The 12301-nt window shown below is 45.1% G+C and overlaps 2 protein-coding genes across 2 annotated transcripts; one reads left to right on the top strand and one right to left on the bottom strand.

Annotated features, from left to right (window-relative positions):
• Positions 1–8025: 8025 nt before the first annotated feature.
• Positions 8026–9302, bottom strand: MYCTH_2023927 (uncharacterized protein; the record flags this gene model as incomplete). Its single annotated transcript, XM_003665526.1, has 6 exons — positions 8026–8329; positions 8422–8792; positions 8888–8916; positions 8980–9036; positions 9099–9135; positions 9204–9302. Coding segments are annotated over 6 exons (897 nt in total), but the record flags the coding sequence as incomplete, so codon positions are not given.
• Positions 9303–10901: 1599 nt separating this feature from the next.
• Positions 10902–11822, top strand: MYCTH_95584 (uncharacterized protein; the record flags this gene model as incomplete). The annotated part of the gene is made up of 2 exons (XM_003665525.1): positions 10902–11012; positions 11547–11822. 2 exons carry the CDS (start codon positions 10902–10904, stop codon positions 11820–11822), a joined length of 387 nt encoding a protein of 128 aa, XP_003665573.1.
• Positions 11823–12301: the final 479 nt, after the last annotated feature.

Genomic DNA, 12301 nt, shown 5'->3' with positions numbered 1-12301 from the left:
GTTAGTTATAGCTACTCCTTAATAGCTTTAACCTTTAAGGGTTCTATCCGGATTTATCTTAGAGATATTTCGTATCTTAAAAATACCGTTTTCCTAATATAGAATTTGCTCTTTTCCTTATTAACTGATAGTTTATATATATATAGCGTATCTAGCACTACTTTTACGTACTTCTAATGTTTGTCTATCATCTTAGAGAAGATAAGTATATCGTCGAGATAATATATCGCAAATTTGTCAAGAAAGGGTCGGATAGCTTGATTGATTAGGGCTTAGAACGTTACTAGCGCGTTTATAAGTCTAAATAGCATGACGAGGTATTTGTAGTGGCTATAGAGTATCCTAAAGGCCGTTTTCTACTCGTCGCCTTCCTTAATCTATATATAGTTATAGGCCGATGGTAAGTTAAGACACGTAAAATATTAGGCTCCTACTAACTAATCTCGGAGCTATAAGATTAGCAGTAACAGGTATCGGTTTTTCACGGTCTATTTGTTAAGTTACCGATAGTTAATATATAACTATAGCTTTCTATCCTTCTTAGGTATAAATAAGATTAGGTAGCCTGCTAGTAATATTAATAGGTAGATATATCCTCTTTAAAGGTTTTCCTCTAAATATCGCTTAAGTTCTTTATTCTATATCTAGCTTATATAGTAAATCTTAAAGAACTTTAGTTATACTCCTTTCTTTAGCTTGATCTTGTAATCCTATAGGCTATATTCCAGTAATCCTTCTAGATATTTCGGTTCGAATGCTAGGTATCCTTCGTATTCCTTCGGTACTTCTCTAGTCTTGTCTCGTCTCTCGGTTTTCTAATAGTATACGAACTTAGTTCCGTCTATAGCGATACTGGCGATTTCTCCTATCTTAACCTACTACTCTAATTATAGTGCTCTACATTCGTTAACGGAGAGAACAGCTATTAGCGGTTTAGCTCGTTCCTCCTATTATAATGTCGGTATTATTATACCGCTTTTTCTAGAGTCTATAGTAGTCTGCCTACTACTATCCGTCTCTTATAGTAGATCTATAAGATATGCCTTCCTCTAAGCATTATCTGCTTATAATCTTTATATGCTCCCTATCTTGCTAGTCAAATATAACTCTATTTAAGGTCATAGGTAGCTACTATTCTTCTAGCTAATATCTAGGTTATAGTCTTTATACTATAGTAACCCTAATATTATATCTTTATTATTACCTATATCTATAATACTAAATATAACTACTATAGTCTTCCTTACTATAGTAATGTCGATCGGTTCGGTCTTCTTACGTACCTATTACGTCGGAAATAGCCCTTTGACTATGCTATACTTCTGCTTTATTCTCTAAGGTATCTATAGCTAATTTACAAGCGTTAGCGAAATTAGGTTTATCTCTGCTCTACTATCTACTAATATAAGCATTTCATGCTATTTCCATTATATTATTATCTATAGTCGCTTATCTTACCGCCGTCGTCTAAAGATTATAGCAATTTCCTATATTTCTACTAGGAGGTCTTAATATAGTGGTCTCTTACGCTAGTTCCTCCTATACTACGCTACTACCTGCCGTTACATAGGCATTAATAGTTTCTAGGCCTCTCGAAGGGCCCTAACCCATTTCTTAGATTAGTGCTAACCTCTTTAGTTATTTAGCTAATAGTAGCTTCGTCATTCGTACTCATTTCTATAAGCCATTAAGTGCTTACGGCTTTCTACCATTAAGTTTATTCTACTTCTCGTCATATATACTATAGCTTTATCTAAAGCTCCCGAATTTACGATTTCTTTTCGTCTGTATAATAGAGATAGTCGTTACTCTAGCACGAGTCCTATATATCTTGTCCTATTCCGTAGTACCTAGGCTAGGCTTGTCTTAGAACTATTATAATGCCTTTTAGATCGTAGGCTTCGATCTTCTAGAGCAATTCGGCCGCTCTATTTCCTATATTATAGACTTATTCTATAGGGTATAAGCTTCTATCCTTATTTCCTTATTAGGTTAGCTAGTAATTATCTTCGAATTTGTCGTGGAAGTAGTATTAGTATCTATATACTATATACTAGAACTAGGGTACTTATATATATGCCTCGTATCAAGGATATAGTTATATAGTATTGCCTAGGAGGTATTAGAATTCTTTCCTAAATCCTTCCTATTATATATAGACTATAGGTACTCTAATACTATAGTAGGAGTATTTCTTCTAATAGCTTCCCTATATATACTCGTCTTTTCCATAGTTCGTGCGTATAAACTAGTATTCTAGGTTCTACACGTCGTTACTAATTTACTAGTCGTTAAGGTATTTAATATAGCTATTAAGCCTATTATATATTATAGGCTATCCTCCTCTAATAGTTTCTATAATACATTAGAGTTCCTTCGTTTTATCCCTTATCTTATTACTCTACTAGGTAAGTCAAGTCAAGCATCTATTCTATTTATATAGTTCCATATTAAGTTAGAAAACTTTATTACAGTACCATTCGATTCGTTCCTAGAGGAATGGAACATTAGGTCCGGGTCTTTCGATTCCTTAGGTATTAGTTATCCACAATCTATCCCACCTCTATATAACCGTAAAACCCTACTACCTTAAGGCTAGGAGAATTGAAATTGGCGGTATATACTCTCCTACTATATCCTATTCGGCAAGACCTATCTCTAGGTCTATAGTGACTAGTTCGGAGTACGATACTTGTTCGTCTTTACTATTGCCGTCGTATCCGAGACTATCTATATCACTGCCTTTGTCTTTATAGCCTATGGCCGCTACTTTGATAACGTCCTTAGTAGTTTTATCGATAACTATAATTTCCTTTCTAGAGACTATCTTCTACTCTTTCTTTAGGCTTTGACATTCTCGCTTATAGTGCCCTTTCTTTCTATAGTTATAGTAGGTAATATTAGATTTGTCTTTGGTCGTCTTTTTCTAGTCTTGCTTTTATATTATATTTATATCTATAGCTCTAGGGTACGTCTTATACAAGGTACTAATATATACTCGCTTTTTCTTGTCATTAGCCTTAATTATAGTTCTATTTATTTAGCCTCGTTTCTATTACTCCTATATATAGAGTCGATTATCGATTCTAATAGCCTATATAATATATTTATCTAGAGTCTTAGGCTAATTATACTTATATAGCTTATCTTTAACCTTTTCCTTTAAGCTATTATAGAATAGTTATATTAATACCTTATTATTAAGCTAAGACTTAAATATATCCTATCTAAACTATATAGTATATGAGGCTACTAACTTAGTCTATCAGAGATTAGCAAGTCTTTCTTATATATAAATCTTCTTGTCTTTATCGCTAAAAACCTTCTAAAGCTCTTCTTCGAAACGGTTATAAGATCGAAAGACTACTTATATAAATATATCTTGGTTATCTTCATCTTCCTTAGTAAGATAGTCATTCTATATAGGCTTAAACTATCTAAATACCTTACTCTCTAATCTTATAGCTATATAGAGGACTTTAACTTTATTATCTAGAAACTTGTTATTATTAAGCTAGAAGTAAGATTAGAGGTTTATTAGAAATCTTACAAGGTCCTCCTTAGTTCCTCTATATTTACTAGGTAGTTTAATCTTAATACGGCTCGCTTTAGTACTCTCGAGTACCTTGATTTTGGTATAGGCCTTGTCAACCAATTTCTATAAGTGCTTTTCGCTATTCTCGAGTTCCTTGATTTGAGCTTAAGTAGCCTTATCTCTCTAGTCTAACTCCTAGATTTGCTAATAGAGTTAACTAAGCTAGGTAAGCAGCTATTCGGCTATAACGTTAGTAGCTATATTAATATTAAGGTTAAAGTTACCTCCGTTCTAAACTATAATAGAACAAAGGGAGTAATAACAATATATAATAAACCTAACTTAGACTTCTTCTCAAAGGGTTTAGACGAAGGTAGATTAAGCGAGATAAGTAGGCAGGTTATCTAAGGGATTTGGTAAAGTTAAAGGGTTTATAATAACACTAGAGTTATCTCTTATAGTAATCTGTAATACTTGGTATAAGTACTATAATTATAAGTTACTATCACTAGTAAACTCTTAAAGTCTACCTAATAAGTGACTATCTATATGTATATATAATCCTAGTGATTACTCCTGATCACGGTAATCGTAAGTGATCGTATGGTGGTGATTACCCTGATCACTGGTGAGTATAGTGATTACTATGCTTCCTATGTTGCAATTGGTCCTTTTGTTCCTTCGGCTTGATTGGCCTGTTTGTGCCGGTGGTCTAGGCAGTATCTGTATGTATATTTCCGTGACAGGTTTAGAATCTAGAGACGAGTATAAACTTGAGCGTATCTAGAACTACAAGCTTATATACGGCAAGTATAAGTATCTAGTCAAATAGAAAGGACTTGGCTACAAATACAACATTTAGAAGACCGACTTCTAGCTACGCTATATATATAAGATGGTTAACAAGTACTAGGCATATTAGGGAGGTTAACCTATAGTAGTTTAAGCAGCCTAGATCAAACCTCTATATAGACACCCTCGTAAGAAGGTATTAAAGACTCCCCCGAAAGGAGCCATAGATAGAAGACGCTAAAGTAAGGCTATAGGTAGTTAAGAGGAAGATATATAGGACATTATAATAGTAGGTTAACGCTACTACTTTCTATTGTAATATTACTACGGAAAGAAGGCACGTTTGAGAGCTATTTGGAGTAGTAGTATAGGCACTGCTTTTTTTCTTCTAGGCAGAGGACTTGATATAGTACGTTGTCTACGGACGCGTCTATCATATAAGGTTAGATAAGATAAGCCCTGTAGATCTGGTAAACGGGCTGGCAAACGGAGTGTTCTTTGTTCCTATCCTCTACTTATATAGAGCTAACAGGGCTAGTAAATGTAGGAAGAAGATATTGCACTTTTGAACTATTTATAATACTACTAACTTTCTTCTATCCATTGGAACCATCTTCTATCAAGAGGGTAGTCCTATTATTTACGAATAGGTATAAGGAATATATTTGTAATAAGGGAGGAGCTATATACTACTGAATTTCCTATATATCTAAGCTCTTTCTATACTTTCTAAGGAATCAGGAGACCTATTTTTATGTTTAAATGCCTAGTGTTGCCATTGCTATATGTCTTGTAAGATGGTAGGGTGGTGTGTAAAAGACCTACTAATCCTGATGTGGCTAATCACTTTTTGGATGTGACTGTACAACCGTGGTAAGGCCTAGAACCCTAGTAGGGGCCCGTTCTACCACAGGTTGAAGTTGCGGTGTAGGTGTGGCACGTATTCCTGGGTTGTTCCATTGATGGGGGGTCCGACTTTTACTATACTACGACGGCACTAGGCGAAGTATTGGTGTAGGTTATAGGGCCAATTAGGTACCCAGCACATACTGGTCTTGCGTTACTGGCTAGCCAACATAGCGGAACTGGATTATGTGAACAGCGGGTACACGGCGAAGAAGAACTGAGAATGAGAGCATCACGACCCGCCACCTCGTCTCCGCATTACTGAGACTTTTGTTCAGCGCTGGTACCCTGACTTTGTTCCCTCGACGCAGCTGAAGAGATTGGTTGACAACCATTTAAATCATCGTACCTGAGCAGCTAGCTGAGTGGGTGCCCACCTTCCTCGTCTCCTGGAATAAGCTTAGAGGAGAGTGCGGGGATGTTATTAAACTCTAATATGCAGACCCATGCTTAAAAGTGGGAATCAACTGCTCAAGCACACACTCGGTTCTGAGAGACATCGGCGGCGGCGTGTACTCAGGGTGCGAAGGGACTCACGAGGACGCCCAGGGCGTTCATGGCCTTTGCGCCCCGGCTCGCAATTCACTACGGGACCAGATCATCGTCGATGATCATATTCAAGTCATTGGGCTTGTCATCCATGGTATGCGCAGGGTCGACCTGGTCGTTTTTCAGTCTCATCCCAGTACGGGATCCGAAGGATGTTGAAGATCCAGACATCTGCTCGAGTTTGGTCCGAAACATGACCGGAACTCGTTCAACTTCCCTGCTCCACGTCGTCTGGCGCGACCAGTCCCAGTCCAAGTGAATGCTTTCAAGCCAAAACTCACTGTAGACGGCCTTTGTGCCGGTATGCACAAAGTATTCCAACGGCGTATTTACTTCGGTCGTCAGCAGAGTTGCTGCTGTCACCCCCGCCAGGGGTGGCGGAGTTGATCAGGGGGCTGAAAAGTGGACAGGGGCAGGACATTGTGGATGATGGCAACTACCTAATTACTGCGCAATGTAGACGGATGAAAAGATCAGCGCCAGAAACACGAACTACTATTGAAATACACTAGACCATGCTGAACGCGGTCAAAAGTGTGGTGTCCTTGCTGTAACTATTCGATGACGACCGTAGCCGGGCCGGACTCGAAGCCGGTTAAGTATATACAGTACCTATCTGATTAGGTACCTAGCAGTGCTCTCCAGCCCCAAGGGGCCAGCTTACGCCACCATCTCGATGATGAAGTGCGCGAGGAAGTATGCTCCCAGGGCGCCGCCCAGAGCTTCCATGTTCATAGAGATAATCGCGCAGTAATGCATGTTACTGAGGTTCGCTGATCATATACCTAGGCACCTAATGTTAGTTGACTACAGCCGCGAAGATTCTGATTTTGAGTCTGCCGCCGGTGAGTTTACTTTTGAAGTTGTCGTTCGATGGAAACACAAACTCCACAAACCGAGAGCGTCTGGGCTTTGGTCACCTGGAAGTGGCTAGTGAGCGACTCAAACTGCTCCGTGATAACTATGAACCAAGTCTGGCTCACCGTCTACCTTGATTAGGTGCGTTTTTCCCACTTCTCTGAGAGACCTCGATAAGTGCTGCGCAATGGGAACTACGCCGCATCGGTGGCATGCCATGCCGTCGCGAACTCCTGTGTCATTCTACATATCTATAATTCTGCAGCGTTTACCAATCACTTTGGATTCGTAGCTTATGTTCAATGCTCTCCGCTACTATCTTCAGTTTCGAACCTTGATGTGACAAATACCCGGTTCCTTTCATGTGTGGCGCTGGCTACCGCCACCATACGCTGGATTGAGGCCAGATACGGTCCTATTTGGGGCCGTAGAGTTGTATACCATGGTTCTCGACTAATGAAACCGTGAAGCCGTGGAGACGTGTGAGGGGCGAAATTGAGTGTATCTCGCTTCAGTGCTGATAGACTGCAACTAGGTTGCCCGGTGTGGGTAAATCTTGTTCTTATCTCCCAATCACCTCTAGAACATGGCAGTTGAAGAAATAGCGTCGGACTTTGACGTCGGATTGATCGTGGGCAATATGGGTAAACGCGCGCGTTCTATGTATCAGGGCGCGGTCGCCCGCGTCGGTTCTGAGAGAGGTGTGTTTGGAACGCCTGTTTAGACTGACGGGGACTGGGAGAAAGCCATACATAAAACTTCAATCTACAGACTATTAAAGAAGGCGAAAGTGGTGACTCTAAGCCAAGCAGCGATGGTTTGTTCTCGAAAGAGAGTACATGGTTGCCTGCCTGGGACATGAGGTGCCGTAGCCTAGTAACCTTAATAAGGGGCGCGACATAATCTGGGTACGAGCGGAAGCGTAGTAGAGAAACGGGCACGAGAATTGGCTCCGTTGAACCCCGGCCAAAGCCAAAGTTTGCTTGTTTGTTGCTGATGGGTCGAAAGTGCATATGCACAAGCCAGAGCAAGTTCCGAATAACGCAATCCCCAATCACCGGCCATGCGCCGCCGACTACCGCGAGCGAGACTTCAACCTTAGCAGGTGCCTGCGGTCCATGTTGTGTAAATTGAAAGCCGTGACACGAACAAGGACAGTATTGTCTTGTAGCTGCGCTCAGGAATGGCTGACGGAAAAGTTGGTCGACACGTAGATGCCAGCGTTGGGTTCGCGCGTGAGCTTCCTCTCGGACCCGCCGTCGTCGTCGTTGCTGCCCGTCTCCTGTTGTTGGAGGGTCCTGGTTAGCACCGTCTCTCTCCCCCCCCTTCACCCCCCTCCTCTTTCCCCCCCTTGTCTGAAAGTATGGCGGGGCTCTTGCACGTACGAGTTCAATCCAAGTGTTGTTGTCCTTGTGACTCTTGTGGCTCTTTTTCCCCGTTGCGGTGGCAAAGTACTTCGACTTGGAGCCGGTAATGTCGGCGGTTCCCTCGGTGCGACTCCCGGATTGGGTCGTCTTCTGCCTCCAGCGGAGGTAGAAGGGCCGGAGCATGGGGATGTTGATGCAGATGCCCGCAAGCATGAGCTCGATGGTGCACAGCATGAATGTCGTGAGCGAGGTGCCGGTAAGGTTCCTCGCCAAGTCGATGACAAAGATCTGCCAGAAACGAACGATGCCAATGAGGACGCAGCTGTGATCCTCCGTGTTAGCTTGGCCCGACCCCAAGGAGGGGTGCTTATGCTCCGGTTGGAATTCGTGGGCCCGGGGGAAGGCAAGACTTACGCGAGACCAATGGCAAAGCAGGAGATGACGGCAAACTTCTCGGTCTTGCGCATCTGCAGGCTCCAAATGGTCCGGATGGGCAGGACGATGATCATCAGGTCAGTGAGGACGTTGGTCATGATGACGCACTTGAGGACGAGGATCTGGTCCATGCAGTGGCCGACACGGTCAACGGTCCACTGCTGCTTGACCGGGTCGCAGAGGAAGATGAAGATGAAGGTGAAGATGAGGCCCCAGGCGGCGACGATGGCGCCGAAGGTGTAGATCCAGATCTTGAGCGAAACCCCAAACGCCCGGTAGTAGAAGCACAACTGGCTGAGCTTGAAGCATGCGAGAGTCCAGATGTAGATCAGCACGAAGATAAAGGTGACCTGGGCATCTTTAGCTTCGTGTCCGGGGGGTGTGCTTGTTGTTGGTATCGGCATCCGGGTGTTGGCGTGGAAACCGTGGTGGTGGTGGTCCATACCTTCAAGATGAACTCCATATTGCCGGCAACTAAAAGCGCGCATCAGCTACCGACGCACCATCCTAGCTTTCCAGCGGATAAGGGAGACTCACGCGCCGGGAACAAAGGTGACGTCTGGTCAAAGTCGTGGCCGACTCCGGATGTGAATACTACAAGATTGTCAGCATTTTCCTCGAGACATCTACACGCCCATTTCTCAAAGCCATCTGACCTGCCACGTTCAGGCCGATGGTGCTGCCCGACAAGACCTAGTTTCCCCCCAGAGAAAGTTTGTCAGTTCAACCGGGCGCGGCCAAGGGAACGCATGGCGACGTACGAAACCGGCCAAAGACAGGATGTCATCGGCCCCAATTCCCACTCCCCGTATCCTACCGAGAAATCGCATGAAAACGATGACGCTCAAGACCACGCATAGGAAGGATTAGGAAGGAGATGGCGATGAGCGAGTCGCGGGCGCTCCTGACCATGGGAATATCCACTCGCGCCATGGTGAATGAGGGAGACGGCGTCCGTTGGCCGTCGTCTGTTGCTCAAAACAAGGGAACGTCCACGTCCGGTAAAGGTAGATCGAGAATGGGAGACAAAACGAGCGTGAGAAGAAAGGGAATGGCAGACGGGAGTTGAGAAATAAGGACAGGCTGACGGGGGCGATCGAGGCAAGAAAAGAAGGGTGTGTCACAGCGTCGCAAACATCTTCACAAAAGATGCCTCTGACGGTCTGCGAACATGTATCCCGGCCTTGTCAATCTCTAACCCCTAACTATACTTCCCCTTGTTAAACTTCAGTTTTCTCCACGGGATGGCGTCTTGATTTAGGTAATGCTCTATGCTTTCTTTGCTTTCTCTCTCTTCTGTGTCCTGTCTTCTATCCCCTCTTTTGCTCAAGGGATCAACAATGGGTAAGTGAGCCGAATGGTGGCGTCGTACCTTGTGGGGGGGAAGACCCGAGGGAAGAACGTCCCTGGACGAGTGCCCTCCCCTCAGCCTTTCCCTGAACCCTTGCCCTGCTTTCTCGGAACTAGCTCGAAACTCGGATTCTTCCCCGGAAATGTCAGACTACACCTATTACAGGAAAACTCTACTTAGGATGGTACGTATGCTTGGCACATAATGTCATCGTTGACTAAGTAACTCGCCAAAATAATTTTTTTTTTTCCTCATATAGGTGTATGTAAGCCTCTCCCGAAATTTAACAACCCGGATGGCATTTTAGCTTAATTCCCCACGGCCCACGCGAGGATATCCATCCTGGGAATGGTGGATATGGTGATCCACGGGACGTAGTGAAATACGGATACTACACTAGTGTAGAGTACACTACGGATTAGTTTCCGTCGGCCGCGGAAACGGGCCGTTCGGGCTAGCCTGCCGGTTTTCCACGTTGGGCATAACTAGCTGACACCAGCGGTGCTAATGCTAACTTTATACTTGGCACTATGCGCATCAGTTCCGCATCTCCGTCAAGCAGTAGCCAACAGCCGGCACTAGTCTGTATATACGCAGCACGCAGGACAAACACCGGAGTCGTGTACGAAGAAGTATCGTGTCGCGTCCAACACTCTCAAAGAGATTGCAGTGTTGCTGCAAAGAGGGGAAACCGTTGGCCGTGGCTTTCGTGCGGGAAATGATCGGCGGTTCCAGACAGAGCCACGGGGAACTTTTCGCCCCCTGACAGGGGTGCTGTGCGCGACAGGTAGCATTTTGGTCAGTTATCCATGGTCGCGGTATCCCGGCGTTTCGGCTGCACCGTTGCGCCGGGTTCGAGGCACGTTTGCTGTTGAGGCGGTACACTACACTGCACAGTACACTACGCAGTATGCAGTGTACACCACTCCGGGGATGGAGTTCGATATCAGTCGCTCTGCGACACGTGTCGAAGGATTCGCTTACACACACTCTATCTGTAAAAGGAACGTAACTGCCGGCCCGATAACCTTGATCATCCTGCGTATGATGGCAACAAGGGGTGAGCCTTCGTTGCAGCCAGAGAGGAATCTCCGCTGCCGTTCGAACAATGACTTATCTCGATGAGGAAGCCAGCGCTGTCGATGGATTCCAAGTGATCAACACATCCTTTCGAACGGTGCGAGAAGAAGAGAAAAGGCAAACGAACACCCTGAAACGCGTATGTTTACGGAATCGTATACTTGCAGTAGTGCGGCAGTGTTCGGATTAGTTTTGTGTTACGTGTAATTAGTGGAGGGAGAGGTCCCTGCTCCACCCGACTGCATATGTTGTGACGAGCAGGTCCACGTGCCCCCCACGGATTGCTGGGGAAAAAGAAAAAAAAGCCCGCTTCGGGTCGCCCACGTTTTTTGACATCTTTTCGGAAGCAGTTCCACGAGCTCGTTGTTGCACAACCGCAGCGCCACAGTGCTTCATCGACTTTCAGCATCTGCACGAGTAGTATCCGTACGATGGTGTATGTAGTTATGCACAGTACATACATAACGTACATCCGTACACCGGGGAGCTTCACTTGTCCGGCAACCGGTGTGGATCGGCGGGCCCAGAGTAGTGTACGCTAACACACGGGAACTTTGGAGGAAATGGAATGGACTCAAGTTGCGGGTTCGACCATCTCCTTGCACCGGTGATGGAGTCGTACTACACTAGTGTGACGGTATTATATAGCAAGCTGAACCTACTATGCCACTAGCATGTGTACACTAAGTACTGGAATCCGCTAATGACAACCAACCAACCCCCGCGCGCTAGTCTCGATAAGGGCCTTGTCATTCCCGTTTTGAAGACACCAAAGGCTGTCGTGGAAAAGGTGTGGAACTTGCTGGGCGTCTCACCTCAGGATTGGCCAGTTGATGGACAGCTCCTCATGCCGGCACGCATTGTCGAGGAATGCCGGAGTGTTGATCGAACCGCGAGCGAGTGGTTGCCGCTGCCTCACCGCCTCCTGAGCCAAGTCGTCTACAAGTAGACAGAGATATCATCCTGAAGCGTCTTTCTCTTGGCCAGTGCTACACTGATCCAACGTTCCTGGCCCTTCGGCTGAATTCTTCATGCAAGCGCGGTCCATTGCGAGCTCATGGACTCGTAAGAGCCGCTCGACAGCGCGGTTTGTGTCCAAACTCACAACATCGCCTACCTACTAGTACGCAGTACAGAGTACTGAGCATTACGCTAGTGCAAAGGCTGCATAAGGCGGTATTCAGCGGACAGCATGCTGCACACAGGCGGGGGCCGCTAAAGGTGCTACACTACACTCCTGTACTAGTAGTAGGACACAGCAGGGTAGGGATCGAGCGCTGCTCCACCCCTCCCCGCCGCACCTCTATCTATTCTGGGAATAATGCGGAGGACTCTCACCTCGGTGGCAGGTCTATTCGCAGCGATCCGCCCCCGAGAGACCGGAGAGAGAGGCGGCCAGCTACGCATCGGTGACGGGAGCTACATCTC

This window comes from Thermothelomyces thermophilus, chromosome 5, assembly GCF_000226095.1.
Source record: "Thermothelomyces thermophilus ATCC 42464 chromosome 5, complete sequence".
In the NCBI taxonomy this organism is placed as follows: domain Eukaryota; kingdom Fungi; phylum Ascomycota; class Sordariomycetes; order Sordariales; family Chaetomiaceae; genus Thermothelomyces; species Thermothelomyces thermophilus.
Note: the sequence above shows the minus strand (reverse complement) of the source record. Positions and strands in the feature narration are given on the sequence as shown.